Consider the following 20971-nt stretch of genomic DNA (forward strand, 5'->3'; position numbering starts at 1 on the left):
AACTGTCCGCATCGATGCCGCACAGAATCTGCGTTGCAGATTCTGCAGCGGATCTGCACAAAATGTGCAGTACATTGATGCGGACTAGCTGCTGCAGACTGCGGGAAAAGTGCTTCCCTTCTCCCTATCAGTGCAGGATAGAGAGAAGGGACAGCACTTTCCCTAGTGAAAGTAAACGATTTTCATACTTACCGGCCGTTGTCTTGGTGACGCGTCCCTCTTTCGGCATCCAGCCCGACCTCCCTGGATGACGCGCCAGTCCATGTGACCGCTGCAGCCTGTGCTTGGCCTGTGATTGGCTGCAGCCGTCACTTACACTGAAACGTCATCCTGGGAGGCCGGACTGGAGACAGACGAAGGGAGTTCTCGGTAAGTATGAACTTATATGTTTTTTTACAGATACATGTATATTGAGATCGGTAGTCACTGTCCCGGGTGCAGAAACAGTTACTGCCGATCGCTTAACTCTTTCAGCACCCTGGACAGTGACTATTTACAGACGTCTCCTAGCAACGCTCCCGTCATTACGGGAGCCCCATTGACTTCCTCAGTCTGGCTGTAGACCTAGAAATACCTAGGTCCAGCCAGAATGAAGAAATGTCAAGTTAAAAAAGCAAGACGCATCCGCAGCACACATGACATGTGCATGACAGCTGCGGACTTCATTGCGGAACTTTGAATCTCCATTGAAGTCAATGGAGAAATTCCGCCATGAGTCCGCCACTGCTCCGCAACAGACAGAGCATGCTGCGGACACCAAATTCCGCTCCGCAGCCTATGCTCCGCAGCGGAATTGTACGCATCGTGTAAACGAACACTGCTAAATTAAAGTGAAAGTCAATGGAGAAACGGCTCCGCTGCGGATTAACGCTGCGGAGTGTCCGCAGCGGAATTTAAGTGGAATTCCGCCATGTGTGAACCCGCCCTAATAGTAAATGTATAAGGACTCAGCACTGAATTTGAGTGCCGAGTCCTTATACATTTAGCTCTTATGCTAACCATACATATGATAGAAAAGGTGGACGGGACCAGACAATATTCTCATGTGCATAGGGACCTGCCGACTATCCCCTGATTGTAGATGTCGGGAGAAAGAGGGATTGGGCAGGTTAGATTTCAATATACCTGATCCTTTATTCCCGCAGGTGATAAGCGGCTGCCAGACTTATCTTCCTGCGGCTGATTCCCCTCTTCCTGTTGAAATGTGGTGGTGTCCGGACTATTCCCTGATGGCAAATGTCACTAGAAAGAAGAATTGGGCATGTTGGCATTTCAACATGCCCGATCCTTTGTTCCTGCAGGAGATAAACTTATTCCCCACTCCCAATTGGATACAGATGCATGCTTGGCCAAGATGGCAGAAGTCGGAAGGAATAGCGGTCGGCCGATGGAGTGTCCGGCCAAAAGCCACACGTAGCACTTTGAGAACCGCTCCGATTTGGGATACAGCACGTCAATAGTTGCATCCACTTGAAAACGCTCTTGTATCGTTGATGGAAATAGGTCAAGGGTGACACAATCTCCTCTTCCCAGATAAGATGTCAGACAGAAATCCGATTTCCTGTATTGGACAGGACGTCCGAACAAAAGCCTCCTTAAAAGCCACAATAGTTGAGGTATGAATGAAGGAAATACTATTGAATTGTCCGCAATCAATAAATCCATTGACTTTGAAAGCTTCCGCTCCTTCTGCCCCCGTGAGATTGTATTTGTAATGTTTATATTCCAGGATCAGGTTGAAGGAAATTCCCAGAACTTCCCTCATATCTGCGTCGGAGCTCCTGCATTGAGCGATTTATCCTGAGAGACCCCCCCGGGACTGTCTGCGTTTGTTATTAGTAGTTGATGTATTTGCCATGGTTAGGCTGAGTTACATGTCGTAATAATGGGGTAGCAAGGAGACGTATCGGTAACTTGTGTAAACACAAAACCTGGTTACGCCCTAGTGGAATCGCCATATGTTCATTAGGGTATGTTCACACCTATGACTAAAAACGTCTGAAAATATGTTTTTTAAGCCACTCACGATTTTTGCAGCGTTTTTCGCAGCGTTTTTTTAGCTGTTTTCAAAAGAGTCAATGAAAACCGGCTCCAAAAACGGCCCAAGAAGTGTCCTGCACTTCTTTTTCACTGACGTTTTTCAAAACGGCCGCGTAATAAAAAGCCCCCATCGGAACAGAACGCCGTTTTTCCCATTGCAATCAATGGGCAGATGTTCTGCTTCCGATTTTTCATCCGTTTACAGCCCGAAAATATCCCGTGTGAACATACCCTTAAAGTCAATGGAGGAAAATGCTACAGTCGCCAAAAAACCACAATGGAGCGTGTGGCCCAATGACCAGACCATTCTATACTGTGGCATGTCAATAGAATTTTAAAAATTCCCATTAATTTCAATACTTTTAGGCCCTGTTCACACTGTTTTTTTTGTAGGCAGGTTTTAACGTGTTTTATTTTCTGTGGTGTATTGTGGCCGTTGAATCGAATGCAACAACCGCGAGCAAGAAAAATCTGCAAAAGAAAACTCAAATACGAGCACTGGAGATTTTTTCTGCCTCCCATTGATTTTTAATGAGAGATCAGAGGCTGAAACCGCACAAAGAATGAACATGCCGCTTTTTTTCCCGCGAGTCGTAAAAAGCCGCCTGGGGGAAAAGAAAAAATGCTTTTGCCTCCCATTGAAATCAATGGGGGCGATTTTGGCAGTTTTGTGGCGCTCATTCAGACGCAGTTTCCACGTCGAAATCAGTGGCAAACAACTGTGTGAACTGAGCCTAAGAGAAGATCTGTCACCTCTCCTGACATGTCGATTTTAATAAATACTTGTATTCCCCATGAAATAACAATTCTCGAGCAACTTTTCTTAGAATTCTATGTTGTGCGTTCCTCTGTTATTCCTCCTGGAAATGTATGAATAAATTGACAACTGGGTGTTAATAGTTGGGGGTGTGTCCCTAGAGTCTGACACTGTCCAATCAATGCTGACAAAGTGAGACTGTACGGAAACGCCCCTTTCATAACACCCAGTTGTCAATTTTTTCATACATTTCTAGGAGAAATAACAGAGGAACGTCACAAGAGTTCTAAGAAAATATTTTCTAGAAATGCTATTTCATGGGGAATACTAGTATTTACTAAAATGGATATGTCAGGAGAGCTGACGGATACGTTCCAAGCAGGTTGTATGAGATTAGAAAAAAAACAGCGCCACTCTTATCCATAGGCTGTGCCCTGCATTGCAGCTCGTTCACTTAGATAGACAAAGATTGGTGTGGTTTCTGTAAAAACAAAATGGGAAAATCTAGTATTAAAAAGAACAGGCTGGGTCCGCCGGAAGGAACACCCCCCCCCCCCCCATATGCCCAAATACAGGGGTTGCCTTGTTCAGGCAACCCCTTTAAGAGGCCGTTCGCTCTCCTGACATGTCACTCGCATACCCCATAAAATAACAATGCTGGTGCATCTCTTCATAGAATTGTGTGTTGTGCCGCACCTCTGTTATTCCTCCTGGAAATATATGAATAAACTAACAACGGGGCATTACCTTTTCTCTTAAATTGAACCATGACACTGTTCATTCAGCATTGTAGGGACAAACCCTATTGACAGGGAGAATGTAAATCTATTCATACTTTTCCAGGATGAATGACAGAGGAATCACAGTTCTAAGGGTATGTTCACACGCTGTGTTTTCAGGCGTATTTTCAGGGCGTAAACGCCTCGAAATACGCCTGAAAAACCGGTAGCTGAACACCTACGAACATCTGCCCATTGATTTCAATGGGAAAAACGGCGCTTCGTCCCTTCGTGTTTTTTTTACGCCATTGTTTTAAAAAACAGCACCTAAAAAAAAAACGCTCCATAAAAAGGAGCATGTCACTTCTTATGACATTTTTGGAGCGTTTTTTCATTGTGTCAGTGGCTAAACAGCTCCAAAAACGGCTGAAAATCAGAGGCTGTTTTCCCTTGAAAACCGCTACGGAATTTTTAGCGGTTTTTGATTTTGCGTGTGAACAAGGCCTAAGATTTATGGTAAATTAAGTATTTACTAAATCAGACATGTCATGAGAGCAGTCAGGGTGACTTTTATTTTTGGGATGAATGGGTTTTATAAAAAAAACTGATGCAAGGGGAAGCAGTTGCCCATAGCAACCAATCAGATTCCAGCTTTCATTTTTCATAGGCCTTTTGGAAAATGAAAGGAACAATCTGGTTGCTATGGGCAACTGCTCCACTTTAGCCTTGCACAAGCTTTGATAAATCTCCCCACACAAGTTTTTAGACACCTCACTGGAAAGATATTTGTGATGAGTAAGACGTAAAGGACAAGGGTCTGTAAACGTCTTATGGGTCGTCCGGCTCAGTCTATATTGCGGGGTCAGAGCCTCTAAAAGCCAGCAAGGCTGATGAGTCAGGAAGGATTGCTCAGAAATGGAATTTGTGACCCTCAATAAAGGTCATTTCCTCCGAAGAGGTCGTACTAAAAAGAACTCGCAGTATGACACCATTTCCAGACAATGAATCGGACTGTGGTCTGGCTTTCGGTCTGAAAAAAAAAAAAAAGCCCCAAATAACCCATGAGGAACCCGTTAGGCAAATTTATGTTTGTGTTAGAATATAATCTTATATCTACAGTTGGCCGTGAATGTAATATTTGTGAAGGTAGAAGAATCCCAATAATCGAATGTCCATGGAGCCAAGCAGATCCTCGACAAACAAGGATTCAACTGGAGGGATTGTATTCCAATCCTTTAATGAAGATCAGCAGCGCCATATGTCTGGAAGCCACTTATCCCTGGTTTCCATGAGGTTGTCTGAGGATAGCAAAAAGGGTCTGCTTTTTGTTTCTCCTCACCTAGAAACAGCGCCTCTCTCATTCACAGGCTGTGTCTGGTATTGCAGCATTCACTTGAAGATCGTTTATCACCTATCCACAGGATAAAAGATAAATGTCCGATTGGTAGGGGTCTGAGCGCTATCTCTGGCAGCCCCATAGAAAGTGAATAGAGTGGTGGCCGAGCATGAACAGTCCCACTTCATTCACATAAGGCACTCGGAGAACCTATTCTCGGGATCGGTGGGTGTACCAGCAGTCCAACCCCCACCGATTAGACATTTATCCCCGAACCTGTGGATAGGTGATAAATGATCTCTATTAAAAAAAAACCTTTAGGCCAGGAGAACACACACACACACACGCAGTTTTTGAGCCAAAACCAGAAGTGGATCCAAAAGGAAGGAAAGGTATAAAGTAAAGTCTGATGCATCTCCTTTTTCGTGTCCACTTCTCAGTTTGGCCAAAAATTGTCACTTTAACTGCATCAAAAGTGTGTGTGTGTGTGTGTGTGTGTGTGTGTGTGTGTGTGTGTGTGTGTGTGTGTGTTATCTTGGCCTTAAATGTGACTGAGCTGCAATACCAGGCACAGCCTGTGGACAGGAGTGGTGCTGTTTCTAGGGGGGAAAAAAAATAATAAAATCAGACCCTTTTTGCTATTCTCAGACAAGTCATGGAGGTAACAGCCACTAGCTGCTACAATGTAGAAACCATACTGTGATAGTGAATACAGGCAGCACAAAGCCATATAATGTGCACATACAAACACTATAGGATGGTAAATTCACCATTCTACCAGAGTATAGACTACAAGTGATCGCCGCGGCACAGGTAGAATATTTCATAAATGAGACACAATTGATAATAATAGATTGTTCTGTAGCCAAACACATCAGACTACCATAAACGTTATTTATTTTGATCGATAATTTTGGAAAATGACAGTGTACAAGGTTACTGTTAATGCAGTAATGGAGTTCAGGAAAAAAAGACCAAAGTCAGGAGTGACCTTGGAGGGTTTCTATAAGATACGAAGGTATTCAGGCACCTTACTGGGCATCGAAGTCCTTATATTTCAGGCATCAGTGGCAGTCCCAGTTCAGGGACCACACCAATGTAATCTTCAGCTAGGTCTCAATGAAGTATCACGAGCTATGTTTTTTAAGGGAATATCCCTTTAACTCGGTGCTGACAAATGGCAGAAAGAGTTAAAGTAATTGATGTGCAATATATTAAATTTGGAAGACTATAGGGTGACAGAGTGATGTATAATAAGAGTTGGGGTCCACGCTCAAAATTTTCCACAGCCTCAACTTTACTGACCCAGTTTATGATGGGGGTTATAGTCCGTCGGCTGAAAGGAGCCTTAGGGTATGTGCACACACACTAATTACGTCCGTAATTGACGGACGTATTTCGGCCGCAAGTACCGGACCGAACACAGTGCAGGGAGCCGGGCTCCTAGCATCATACTTATGTACGACGCTAGGAGTCCCTGCCTCTCCGTGGAACTACTGTCTCGTACTGAAAACATGATTACAGTACGGGACAGTTGTCCTGCAGAGAGGCAGGGACTCCTAGCATCGTACATAAGTATGATTCTAGGAGCCCAGCTCCCTGCACTGTGTTCGGTCCGGTACTTGCGGCCGAAATACGTCCGTCAATTACGGACGTAATTAGTGTGTGTGCACATACCCTCAGAGGTGAAGGGTAGTTAGCAGTTACTTATTGTAATGGGCGCTGTATTAGGAGCATGTCGAGTTCTTTATAGATTATACAGGAATATTCTGTTAATCTGGCATCAAGGATACCTGATAGGTGTCGGATTATCAGATGGTCATTCAATAGTCTATCAAATTGACACAATATTTCCAATGTATTGCAGTTTTTTGGCCGGATTGAGAGAATTTTGGGGTTATCAATGCCAGATTAAAAGGAATTTCCCCATACATCATATACATATTGACACCCACACCTTCATACATACTCTAGGACAGTAGTCTCCAGACTGTGAACCCTTCAGCTGTAGCAAAACTACAACACCTAGCATGCCCTGACAGCTACAGGATGGGAGTTGTAGTTTTAACAAACACTGGAGGGTCACAATTTGGAGAACTCTTCTCTAGAACCCCTTTAATTATAAACCCTTTTGAAATGAGAGACCACTATGATCACTATATCTACCAGTGTAGAGCTTAATATTAATACCCTGTGTTACTGCCAAACAGGTAGATACAGGGCGGTAGGGATCAATGGCAAGATCCCCAGCAATTATATGGGAATTCACTAATGTGGCATATCAATAGTTAAATGGAATATTAGTCATTTTAGCGGGCAGTTCCACAAATGGAATTTAGGGCATTCCCGAGCAAAAAAAATTAAATAAAAGTCACACAGTACTTTTCTTATTATAAAAATAGATTTTTATACCATCCCTTTTGGAAAAACTGGGTGACAACCAATATTGCCATTACAGCACCCACATTGGGTTGTCACACAACTCATACTGACTCCTGAATGTCCCCGATACCAAATGGCCCCAGAACTAGAAAGACATGTCATTCTGTGACAGCTGTCACTCAGCTTTCCCAGGAACAGATATCATTAAAGGGCATGTCCACTTTTTAACACCATGTTATTTTTAGGTCCAAAATTCTGAGCTAATTAACTTATTAACATATCTTTATACCAGTTTGAGCTTAGTTTTTCTGAGAGAGCTCCAAATCCCCTGCACGGACAGAGAGTAAATTGATAAAATTATGTCTGCCTGCAGCCACCACTAGGGGGTGTTATTTTATTATTGAATTCAATGTATAAATATATGCAGTAAGCTTTTAAGCTCCCTCTAGTGGTGGAATTTTATTGATAACTGACTATGCAGGAGATTTGGAGCTCTGTATCAGTGCCATAAAACACTTTTGTATGTAAAATAAAAAAACACTTTTAGTAGGAAGTCAAAAAATATTCAATTTTTTTTTAAGCCTCTAAACTGGTCACTGACATTTATTAAGAGTAATTTGGAAGCAAATGCCACATTAGTGAATCGCATGTCTGAAATATTAAAACTTTGCTGCTAAAGTGTCAATGCAGGGGGTCACAAACTTCCTTGGGTAAGTGAGGTAACAATAAAATATATATATATTTAATCAAAATGAATAAGTCCAGTTATCACTTATGGTGCCGCTCTGGTATGTCGACTCGGCGGACCCGCACTTTAGATTTGTAATGATATTCCTTCAGGTAAAGTTTCATGGACGAGGGGACTGGGAGCGCATCAATGCCGTCGTAATTTGTGGAGCCGCAAATAACGGTTCTGCATATGTGCTGGAGGGAAAAGGGGAAGGTCCTGTGCAAAGGGCTGGAGAGAAGAGGCTCAAAGAACATACAGGAACTGGGGTCCTTGTAATGCTCCAACAAAGCCGTGACATTGGGTGCATGGAACACGCATGGATCATGGGCGTCAAAGCTAAAGTTATGATTCCACTGCTCAATCCTGGCGTGGAGGGAGCGGCTGTAACGTCTGAAACTTACAGAAAACAAGTAATCTTCCTGTGCGGAGTCCCGTAATAAAAATGTCCCTTCTGGCTTTCCTTCTAAAAGGGCCTCCGCTGCATACCTGTCCATGACTCCCCAGTAGCACGGGTTATTATTGATCTGGAACAGGTCTGGAACCAGACAATGCACATAATCTATCTGGGTGTGATATTTCGGGGGGGTTGCGGCTTGGAATCTCTCATCATCTGGCTCCCATTTGGGTTTGTTCCTCTTTCGAGAACTTGTACAAAGTGTGAGAACTTCATCATCCGAGTCAATATCGCTGTCCTCCTTACTGCCCCTCAAGGCTTTGGTGGTAACCGATTCTAACGTGCCCCTATTTACCTCACAAGACCGGACCGGTCCCTCGGACAATATATCCTCTTCGTCCTCGGCCATGGCTAGAGGTTCCACCTTAGGAGCGTCTTTGACTACATACTGGGTGTGTGGTTGGCTTACGGGAGCAGTGTGTCTTTTGATAAAATGCCACCTATAGGCCAGGTCTGATTTAGGCGGGAAGGGGCACTTGTCTAGCATTAATTCACTTATATGAATTTTCCTTTTGGAAGACAATACAGATTGGTGATGGCTATTGCTAGTCTTTATGGGAAAGCACTGACCCACAGCATCTTGTAGTTTCTGCTTTAAAGACCGACCTAAGAGCTTATGTCCACATGAACGGTCTAGGTCAAGTTCTATGGTGGAACAACTGTGTTTTCTCTCTTGGCTCCTTGCAGGTCCCTCAGCCTTGTCCGCGTTGCGCACAGCATTCCCATCAGCCGAGTGGCCGCTTTTATTTGACCAGGAAAGTTTTTTCCCACTCCAAACATATCCATCTTTTCGGTCTTCACTGCGACTACGACTACTCTTGGGCCTGACATCAAGATCACCAAGCTTCTCCTCAATGTTTTCAGCCATGGTTTGTCCTCTGGATGCTGGTGATGTTCACTCCAATTCTTGATTCCAACAGGATCTGTATATTGAATATAATAAAATATTTAGATAAGACATTTTTGAAAAAAAGAAGAAGCAAAAATTTTTATTCTAATTTTTTACCATTTGCTTGGATTTGGAGGGGTGATTATGGGATTGAGATCTGTAACCTGCCTTCGGTCGAGGTTGCACTGGCAAATTTGCCACCTGGCCCTCGTCTGTCATTACTGGCTCCTAACTTTTCTGATATGTCCACTGAAAAGTCTACTTCTTATTAGGTTGGGGCTTCCCTAAATAGCAAGAATGTGAATGACATCTTACCAGACTTGCTCGCAGATTGGTGGTCAATCAGAGGTCGCAAAGTTCTGTCCTGTATTACGGGATAACCACATCATGCCTTGTTTCTCTCCATCCGGTCACTGAATGGTTAGTCTGGCATTGCTGGGCAGTTGCAGAAAATTTTTAAAGGGGTTCTCCGCTTTGGAAAATCCTTACTTGTTATAATGATCCCTTGACAATAAGCAGATCACAAAGTGACCCCCTTCCTGGACCCACAGCAATCAGCTGTGATGCGTGGGGAAACTTGGCACTAAGGGTTCAGTTTCCACGCAGCAACCCCACAGGGGAAATTAAGCATTACATGAATGCTCATTCAAATCAATGGACTGTCTGTGTAATCCAGCACGGGGCAAGTCCTCCAGAGTGAGACGCTCTTTTTAACCGCTCTGCTCTCTGGACAAGCGATAAGGATCCTTAACAGAGGACCCCCCTCTATTAACTCAGAATTCCCTAATAGGGTGTATGGAAATGGATTTTCTAAATTGGACAACCCCTTTAATGACAAGTTGCCAGCCCATCAAACTAAAGAATATTCATTCGGATTCCTCAAAAGCACAATCTCTGACCAATAAACAGAGGCCCACCAGACAGGGCTTGTTATAGTATGACCAGTAGCATTTAGGCTAGGGCTTGCCAATGCTTAGGTAGCTCTACATGAGCCTGTGTTCCCATAAAACCTCCTACAGAGGTTTAGACAGATGGGTTACATGGGGGTGAGGAGACACACAAACCAATTCTAGATCTCTGGATTAGGTGCGCATAAGAAATACTGCACCCCTACAATCACGTAAGACTTGGCTTTGATCCTCAGTGATTTACATACACTCTTAGGGTCACAAGTACCCGGGCACTTTTGCAATTTGGGCTTTCAAACTACTATGACACAGAAAAGGGCACCCAGCCACCTACAGAGGGTGCCCTTAAACCCACTGTCTGCATACAGTCCAGACCCAACCCAGTGAAATGCCACCCCACTGATAAGAACAAATACTATACTTGATCAGAGTCAAAGAGCCGGGAAGCGAGGAACCTCACCCAGGGAGAAACCCCTTCACGATGACCGTATAACCGGCCTATTATATTATGAATAGCTATCACTGAGGAAACTGCTGTGCTGAAAGGGAACCACTCAATGATTCCACTGGGCACTTGCCCAGTTCCCAAACCTCCAGCATCCTTGTGGAAATGACTCAAAAGAACATTTTGTGAATTGAGTTTTACAGCTTTCCCACAATGCTTTGCATCGTATAGGCTCTAGCAGTAAACAGAATGGACCTCACGTATAAAAACTAACGCAAACAAAAATTTCCCTTTGCCTTAGGAAATCTGTAATCTATTTAATTGCAACAGGGAATTGTTCCAGTTTTTATCTGCACTAGGCAACAGACAGGAGGATGGTATGTGTATGTTATAGCCCTGATTTTTTTTTTTCTTGTTAAACAGCGCCACTTTTGTCTAAGGGCTGTGTCCGGTATTGCAGAGGAGTAAGCATGGTGTGATCTTTCAGCCTACCAAAATGCATTAAGATTGTACAAGTGTGTAATTATAATGTACCGCAACTATTGCGGTCTCTGAAAGGGACAACCCAAAGCCATGGGGGATTGACCCTATTGCATGCTAGCATTATATAATATCTCAATCTGTCAGGACTGCAGCTATCGCAGTAATATGTCACCATTTGTCTTCAACTAATAGAAAGTGGATACGGAGCAGGAGACGCACCATCGATGACGACTTTTTGCAACAGTTTCCGTAACTCCCATAGAGTATGTATGGAGCGGCAGCGTGCATGCTCGACTGTGGCTCCATACAAACTCCTCCTCACTGCGTTCGTGCAATGAGGAATAAGGCTATGTTCACACTGAGTATTTTGCAGAGTTTGACGCGGGAACCGCGTCGCAAAACTCGGCAAAAACGGCCCGAAAACGCCTCCCATTGATTTCAATGGGAGGCGTCAGCGTCTTTTTCCCGCGAGCAGTAAAACTGCCCCGCGGGAAAAAGAAGCGACATGCCCTATCTTCGGGCGTTTACGCCTCTGACCTCCCATTGACTTCAATGGGAGGCAGAGAAAGCGTATTTCACAGTGTTTTATGCCCGCGGCGCTCAATGGCCGCGGGCGAAAATCGCTGCGAAAATCGGCGTGCAGGGAGAGGAAAATCTGCCTCAAAGTTCCAAACTGAATTTTTAGGCAGATATTCCTCCTGCAAAATACTCCGTGTGAACATAGCCTAAAGGGGTCTCGGGGCCGCAAGCAATCAAATATTTATAATAATAATAATAATAATAATAATAACAACTGCAATTGACGGGGAAACCTCTCAGATCTCTCTTAGGTTTCGCTCACATCTGCGTCGGGAAACCGTTCATGGGTTCCGTCGGAGCTTTCCGTCAGGCAAACCCATGAACGGAATCCAAACTAAAAACAAACGGAAACCATAGTTTTCCGTTTGCCTCACCATTGATTTCAATTGTGACGATCCGATGCAAATGGTTTTCGTTTGTCACCGTTGTTTAAGGGTTCCGACGTTTTGTCGGAATCAATACCGTAGTAGACTGCGCTATTTATTCCGTCAAAACAACTGAACCCTTAAACGGTGACAAACCATTTGCACCGGATCTGTTACCATTGAAATCAATGGTAATGCAAACGGAGACCTATGGTTTCCGTTTTTTTTAGTTTGGATTCCGTTCATGGGTTCCCCTGACGGAAATCTCCGACTGAACCCATGAAAGGAGTCCCAACGCAGATGTGAACGAAGCCTTAGGAGTGATCTGCCTTTTACAAGTCTAGACAAGTACAAGCAAGACAAAAGAGAGGGGGAAAAAAGGCAGTGGAAAGAAGGGGGCAATGTACACAAGCAATAAATAGTTCAATGTTCCCGTAAAGCACATTCTAACATTTACAGTCTCCCGCATGTCTACAGCGATGAATTCCGGACGGGCTGACAGAACACATTTCCATGAATGGCGAGCGGCTTGTGAATGACTCCTGAGCTCATTCATAAAATGTTTTTCTGCAGAAACAGCCATTATCTCGGCTCCAGTCACCTACCCAATTCACATTTACATAAGAAGAATATTTTTGCTGACTTCACGCAAGGAAGAATGTGCAGCGAATTTCAATGAAGCCGCCGGATGAATGACTGGGATATAACTGTATGGATTCCTACATAGATATGTAGATTTATTGGGGATTCTGGTATTAGCCCTTAAAGGGTCTGTCTTCTTTTCACGGAGTGTCACCGGCGGGCCGTGCACATGGCCGCATTGCATTAATTTCTATGAGCCTGGACCGCAAAACACGTCCGTAATAAGACATGTCCTATCTTTTTGCGGTCCAGGCTGCTGGGCTATGCGCGAACCGTGGAACCCACGGTCGTGTGCATGGGCCCATAGAAATGAATGGGACCGCAATTCACCTGCGGGTGAATTGCAGCCGCAAAAACACGTTCGTGTGCATGGGGCCTGAGGGTTGTTTTGCTGTTAGCAGCCACCACCATTTGTTATTATTGTCTGGGGCATTGGCCGGCAAGTCCTCGTTTGCTGCGGAAATATTAATATTTACATGGCGTCCATTGGAGTCTATAGGCGCCAATGTAATACATGTACTCGTGGGGTCAACCAATGCAAGAGCCACTCTTTGTAGCGCCTCTCTGGCCTGTAAAGTAGCCATATACATTAGCACCGCTGACACTCGAAGGGACTATGCAATAAAAGTCCACAGGCGACACCGTCCTCCATAAACAATCTTTTATTGCTCTCACGTCAGGATACAGGCAAAGAACCAAACTTGAGAAATATCCAGCTACATGTAGGGTTGAAACATTGCTTCTATGCCTGAATCCTGACGTGAGATCAATAAAAGATCGTTTATGGAGGACGCCGTCGTCTGTGGACTTCTTTAGCATAGAATGACACTGGAGAGTTTGAAGACCATCCCCCATTTATGACTCTGCGTCCTATTTTCCATATCCTGGCGCTGTCTTACACTACATATTTTTTTGGGACTCTAAGGTTATGTTCACACGCAGAGTTTTCAGGCGTATTTCGGGGAGTGAAACGCCTCGAAATACGCCTGAAAATAAGGTAGCTGAACGCCTACAAAAATCTGCCCATTAAATTCAATGGGAAAAATGGCATTTAGTTCAGATGGGGAGTTTTTTTTTACGATTTTCAAAAACGGCGCATAAAAAAGTCACTTCTTGAGACGTTTTACATTATGTCAGTGGAAAAACAGCTCCAAAAACGCCTCAAAAAACGTTTTCGGCTACAAAAATGGCTGAAAATCAGAGGTTGTTTTCCCTTGAACACAGCTCTGTCATTTTCAGCCGTTTTTGAGTTTGCGTGTGAACACAATCGAAGGGTCTATTCACACTGCGTTTAAAATCGCACTTTATTGGAGCAATTATCAGAGAGGTAAATGCCGCCGTTTTGCAGGATCTTGTTGCATTTTATTCTGATCCTAGGTTTCCCTATGGAGATAAGCGGTGGTAGATATGTCTGGAAGCTGATTATCTCCACCCATGATAAATAACATCATAAGGGTATGTTAAAAAATGCCCGCGAAAAAGACGTGCATGTCACTTCTTGAGCCGCTTTTGAAGCAGTTTTTCATTGACTCTATAGAAAAACAGCTCCAAAAACGGCTGTAAAAAACGCGAGTTGCTTAGAAAACGTCTGAAAATCAGGGGCTGTTTTCCCTTGAAAACAGCTCCATATTTTCAGAAGTTTTTTATTAAGCGTGTGAACATAGCCTTACCGGTGCAGGGACTAGGCCTAACATAACTCTATTCAACTGCTGCAAGAGCAGATTCATGAGTCACGGCCGGGTACACAATAGTCTTAAATGCTTTTAAACTAAAACTTAAAGCTGCCGGACACAATTTAATGTAGAAAATCATGAAACCGTGACCTATGAAGCGCAGCGAGACGACGTGCTTAAACATCGTACACAAAACAGACGTCTATTGTGCTGCAATAAGACAATGCAGCGACTTCTACACACTGAGCGGCTGCAATTGGGAACTTTGTCCCCTTTAAGGTATGTTCACATGGCCTATTTTCGGCCATTACGCCTCCAAATATCTGCCCATTGATTTCAATGAGAAAACGGCGTTCTGTTCCGACAGAGCGTTTTTCGCAGCGTTTTTTTACGCGTAAACAAACGGCCGCAAAAAAGAAGTGCAGGACACTTCTTGGGACATTTTTGGAGCCGTTTTCCATAGACTCTATTGAAAAAAGCTCCAAAAACGGCCGTAAAAAAACGCAGCGAAAATCGCAAGTGGTACAAAAAAACGTCTGAAAATCAGGAGCTGTTTTCTCTTAAAAACAGCTCCGTATTTTGAGACGTTTTTGACTCTGCGTGTGAACATACCCTTATTCTCAAGATATGACAAGAACAACATGGTGCAGATTATTTGTCATCCTTCAGACACCCTAATAAATGTTATCATTGCAAGCGCTTGTAACTCCAGAATGTGTTCAATCCGTCGCCTAGCAACAGATGCCATATCCAGTAGGTGACTATGCCGGATCTCCATGATCCTGTGGAGACCAGTGTCACACACTATTCTACGGAAATGGCAGTAACGTGTGACGGACGCTTCCCTCTGTCCCCAGACACCACCGTGGGTGAAACGGACGCCTCCAGGATTTATTAGAAGAGGCCACATTAACTGCAAGTGCTGGGAGCCCATATTGATATGCCCCCATCATTATGTCCAAATCTGTGGTAGCAATATAGACATCAGTTTCCAGTGCTAAAGCCAGGAGAATACAATGGGGGGGGGGGGGGGGAGCGATAAAAACGATTGCCAGGAAAAGTGGAGGAGTTGCCCATAGCAACCAATCAGGTCTCTGCTTTCATTTTTCAAAGAGCCTCTGACAACTGGACCCTGATGGGTTGCTATTGGCAACACCTTCTTGCACAGGGGCGCTCACTTGAAAGGAGCGGCGTAGCGGTTCCCTTTGGTGGGGAGCGCTAAAGACGGTCCCTTCATCTTGAGGATCAGCAGGGGTCCCAGTGGTCAGACCCCTACTGATCAGAATGTTATGGTATATCCTGGGGATACCCCTTTAAGAACAAACGATCTGATAATGTATACACGCGGGAACACGTCAGATGGAAGCCGCGACGGCCGTATAATGGATCCGTGTTGTAAACGGACCGCAGCATTCCTGGACCCCCCCACGCTCGTACAATGTATATATTTTCACCTTTGCCTCAACTTTGATGACACTGAATTATTCATCAGGGACTTCCGCTGCCATTGATGGTAAATGACGTGAAATCTTGTATCTGTAGTTTCCGCAATGAACATTTAGTGGTCGACGTTTCCGTTCGGAACTCAAATTAATCTATTGTAATTGACACAGTTGTGCAGTCACTTTCACATCCACTGCTGATAACCCGGCCATAGAGCAGGAAGATACTAGTCCAGGCATGTCAGGGGGTATTGTAACCTGCTGACCCATTAACCACAAAAAGCCCAGACCCCAGATTTACTGACGGTCATTCCCGCAAGATATTGTGCATTTGATTATTTTTTCTCATAAGACTGCATTCACACAGTGTTTTTTAAAGTGTTTCAACCGACTGACAACATGTAAACACAGCCATAAGCGTGCAAAAAAAAAAACGGTCACCATTTGCACCCGAGTAGGGGTTAAGGCCTCCTCTAAACACAGACACAATTTTTTGGGCACATTAAACTGTATAAACAAAGCGCTTCCGAAAACGCTAGCAGTTTTCAAATGTAACATGCGTTTTTTATGGCGTTTTTAGTGGCGTTCTTGTGCATACGTTTTTTTAAGTCCTGTAGAGAAACCTATAAGGGTATGTGCACACACACTAATTACGTCCGTAATTTACGGACGTATTTCGGCCGTAAGTTCCGGACCGAACTCAGTGCAGGGAGCCGGGCTCCTAGCATCATACTTATGTACGATGCTAGGAGTCCCTGCCTCGCTGCAGGACAACTGTCCCGTACTGTAATCATGTTTTCAGTACGGGACAGTTGTCCTGCAGCGAGGCAGGGACTCCTAGCGTCGTACATAAGTATGATGCTAGGAGCCCGGCTCCCTGCACTGTGTTCGGTCCGGTACTTGCGGCCGAAATACGTCCGTAAATTACGGACGTAATTAGTGTGTGTGCACATACCCTTAAAAAAACGGCTCAAAAAATGCCAAGAGCAAGCTGCATTTGGGAAAAAACGCCACCGACCATAAAATTGCCTCAAAAAACACCACAAACCAAAACACAGTTGTATGCAGCGCATTTCATATTTTACTATAGAACATCTGGCCGCTCTAAAAAAAAAAAAAAAACTCCCACCACAAAACTATATTAAAAACGCAGCAAAACGCCCTGTGCGAATCCACCCAGTGTGAATAGTCCCTTAATGGAGTTATGGTCATTTACTTACATATAGTGATTACAATTAGAAACTATTTTTGTTTTATTTTTTTCTCTCAAACAGGTTTAGGTTCTAAAAACAAAAAAGTTAAACCCATAAAACGAAACAACAATAATAATAACAATAATAATAAATAAAAATATAAAAAAAAAATATAGAAAACTTTTGGTATATTTTTATTACTATTGCTTATACTAACCAATAAAATAATAATATTATTTCTTAGTATGAATCGTGTATATATATATAAATATATACACACAGACAAAAAAGAAAACGTATTATAATGGGCAGTCTTTATTATTACTAATTATAATAGTAATAATAATAATAATAATAATAATAAAACCTAAAAATTATATATATCTGTAACTATGGTTGAAAAGTTAAAAAGTTTCTTGTTGCAAAATTCAAATTGGGACAAATACGAATAAATTCTAGATAACCGATTACATTGGCCATGGCCGAAATATCGCCAATAAATATAATTAGGTCCTAAACATAATTACGAATATTCGATTAAACGCCCGGCGCCGTAGAATTACAGGATAGACGAGAAATTGTACATACAGGATGTAGATTACACGGGCGCGCAGTAAAATTGGGATCAGTCTGAATCCATAGTATCAGACATGTCCAGCCACAGGCATGTAGAGGTCTGTAGTACAGGATGATAATGTACAGTACATTATACAGGACAGGCAGAGACCAGACCCAGGCAGCACTCCCATCATGTGTAATAAGAAGATGCTGGATACATTGTAGCAGCCACACATCCCTCCTGTGTCCTCTTACCTTGTATCTGGGCCCCAGCTCTATATCCAGACTGCTGCTATGTAGCCACAAGAACAAAGGAATGGATATTTTTGCAACCAGACAGGGAGAAGCAGACACAGTTCACAGCCCAAGCAGCCATTTCCTGTTCACACAACTACATTACCCAGACTCAGGCAGCCCACATCTCCCAGCATGCAATAGGACCATGAAAAAAAAAAAATTTTTTTTTTTTTAACCCTCTGCTTGCACAATTTTGCAGCAACTTATTTACTTGTACAGCCTACACCTAGACTTTTTGTAGTGCGATTTTCTACAGCTACAGTCTAGAGAAATACATTGTGTTGCATGCGAGTCAGCGCACGACTGTGAACTGCAGCTGTCACTCTGTAGTTAGGCTACATGCACATGTTGCATCATTTGCTGCGGAAAATACACACCAAAATCGCAGGAAATTTGTGCGTTTTTTCGGTGCAGTTTTCACGGTTTAATGCGTTTTTCGGCGCGTTTTCATGCTGCGGGTTTTGGTGCAATCTTCCTCAGCACTAGGCAGATACAATTCACAAGCGGAAACGCATTAAATCCCCCGCTACTCCTGCGCCGACACTTCGGTGTTTTCCGTTGGTTTTTGTTCACTTGTCCTGCAGTGATGAAGTCACGTACGTTCACATGTCCAATGCAGCCAATGACTGCACATGCAAGCATCACCGCTAAGGCCATTGATTGGCTGCAGCGGTCACGTGAACGTACCGCACACCATCGCTGCAGCAATGTAAACAATGACCAGCGTGACCAATGGAGCATCGGCGCTGGAGCGGCAAGGGGATTTATTAGGTGAATATTGGTTATTTTTTTATGAGATAGATAGAGGGGCGTAGCTAAAGGCTCATGGGCCCTGGTGCAAGAATTCCGCTTGGGCCCCCTACCCCTCCCCAACACCACCAGCCCCCTGCGCATGCCTATGCCCAGCCGCCTTGCCCGACAAACTCCACACAGTATAATGCCCCCCATAGCTGCCCACGCAGTATAATGCCACCTCAGCAGCTACCATATCAGCCCCCCTCCCTTACCCAGTACAATGCCCCATAGGTGCTGCTAGCCTAACAAAGAAATTAAAAGCAAACCAGGGGGGCTGTTAGGCTAGCAGTTGTATGGGAATCATAATAGTACTTGGCGGTAGCAAATATCTCAGCGAATATGGTCCCATTCATTACACTCTGCTAGTCAACAATGGCTACTTTTAATTCTGTGTTTTGTTATGTGTCCTTTTTTGGAAGTATTTCATTTAAATTAATAAAGGTTACATTTTAGTTCAATCGAAACATTAACAATCTAATTTGGTAGCTGAAAATTAGGGTCTTTATTGTGCCTCAGACATAACAGTATTTCTTTGAAAAGGACTCTTTTGGCACATGCCGGGTGCATAGGACCCTATGGATACGCTTGGTATATGCGTTACGAGCTTCCCCGGCAAATTCGCAGAATAGAATGAAATAATGTAGTGTGAACAGAGCCTAAGAAAACAGTGATTAGAAGTTGTAATTATTGGACAGAACAGTCAAGTGCTTATATCTGCAGAATAACATAGCCTTCTTATTACATGGGTGAGGACTGTGTTGTTCCATTAGATTTTTTTTCTATTTTTTTGTCAAAAATCAGTGAATCACAAAACTACCGGACTGTTACACAATAACCAAACTGCAGCTCCTGGTCTAATACTTTACTCATTTATATTTGGATGAATAAATTAGGAATGAACAGGGTATTTGCTGCCCTAGTTTTGTATCTAAATACCCTGGCCAAGGCAGAGCGGCATATTGCACCCCCCTGCACCCAGCGCACATACCCACCAACGCTCCCCCGCTCCTGACTGTGGCAGGGCCTAATGAGACAGAATTTAAAATAGGCGACTAGTTGATAATAAATCTCCAATCCCGCTGTGTGGCAAACCTTCCTTTTTTTGCCATGAAGTAAGGGTAGAACTGGCCCACCAGGGCCCCCTCTTTGTGACACTATTATTGGGCGCAGCTACAACAGGAGGTATTGCAGAGAACACCCCCAAGTAAGGGGTCCCCTGCTGCAGTAATTTGTCATTTAGTATAAGGCCTGAGGGTGTGGAGCATGACACAAAGGTACAAAGGAAACCAAAGAGAGAATTCCTGTGTCATGCTCCGCCCCTTCAGTCCCTGCACAAGTCAGAACACAATTTTGAATGGACTGTCCCTTTAAAATGTAAAATACATCTGTTATGTACGGATGACATGTCCAAGGTACCCTAATTAGGGAACTACATATGTGTCACTGGGGCAAAATCATAGCAAAGCTCCCTGGCATGAGATGATCTGACGTTCCACGGCACGTAATGAGATCACACTATACAGCAGTGACCAGCAAGCAGTTTGGATTTGGGTCTTACCAATTTTTATGGGTCAAAACGTTATTTTGCATCAGAACCTGGAACTATGTTGGAATTTCTGCAATAGTTGCATGAAACTTGTGAGTAGCCCCACCCTCATCCCATATGTCATGATGTCATCACATAGTTGGAATGTGACATCATCAGTGGGAAGTTTTAGCTTAGGATTGGGGCATAGGAGTTCACAGCTGTACCTCTCATGACTTGGGCCTGTATTCAACCCACCATTTCTGCTTTTCCTTTATGTTAACAGTTCATTTTAATAAGACCAGAGAGAACGAGAGATACATAATCAGCCCTTTAAATAACATGCCCCCTTTAAGGCTATATCCACCTTTGCAGCCATTTTCATTACCCTGTTGCATCTGGAATATAAAAATGAAGCAACTTTACATATAACCTTGATTAAAAATATGGTACCGTTTTGTGTATGCAGCTCCTATGCAGACCTATGTGCCTTTATGGTTATAAAAATGGGGATGATACACTGCATAACGAGTCAGTTTGCCCAATCAGGACTATAAGAAAGATGGAAAGATGTATACTTGCTGCCACCCAGCTTTCCTAGAAACAGTTAATTTATTTTAGCCCTATAATATTACCTAAGCTGTCACATAATTACCTGGTTTGATCTACCAAGAGCCGGACTTCTGCTGTGTCTTCATTATTGCATGTTGTATAATATGACTTTGGGGGTTAATTCTGTGTTTTGTGCACATTGGTAAC

General features: G+C 43.6%; 1 protein-coding gene and 1 long non-coding RNA gene across 2 annotated transcripts; one reads left to right on the plus strand and one right to left on the minus strand.

Moving 5' to 3' along the window:
- The first annotated feature begins 232 nt into the window (after positions 1-232).
- Positions 233-1676, plus strand: LOC142664559 (uncharacterized). The gene is made up of 2 exons (XR_012851316.1): positions 233-369; positions 1146-1676. It is a non-coding gene; the product is annotated as an uncharacterized LOC142664559 (long non-coding RNA).
- Positions 1677-6506: 4830 nt separating this feature from the next.
- Positions 6507-17975, minus strand: SOCS4 (suppressor of cytokine signaling 4). The gene is made up of 2 exons (XM_075843454.1): positions 17851-17975; positions 6507-9341 (listed from the first exon to the last, which is right to left on the minus strand). The coding sequence occupies exon 2, from the start codon at positions 9284-9286 to the stop codon at positions 8003-8005; it is 1284 nt and encodes a 427-aa protein (XP_075699569.1). The 5' UTR covers positions 9287-9341; positions 17851-17975; the 3' UTR covers positions 6507-8002.
- Between the last annotated feature and the right edge of the window lie 2996 nt (positions 17976-20971).

This window comes from Rhinoderma darwinii, chromosome 12 (assembly GCF_050947455.1).
Source record: "Rhinoderma darwinii isolate aRhiDar2 chromosome 12, aRhiDar2.hap1, whole genome shotgun sequence".
NCBI classification, from domain to species: Eukaryota; Metazoa; Chordata; class Amphibia; order Anura; family Rhinodermatidae; genus Rhinoderma; species Rhinoderma darwinii.

Bases quoted from the DNA above. Each gene is read 5' to 3' on its own strand.
- SOCS4 (XM_075843454.1), bottom strand. From the start codon at position 9,286: ATGGCTGAAAACATTGAGGAGAAGCTTGGTGATCTTGATGTCAGGCCC.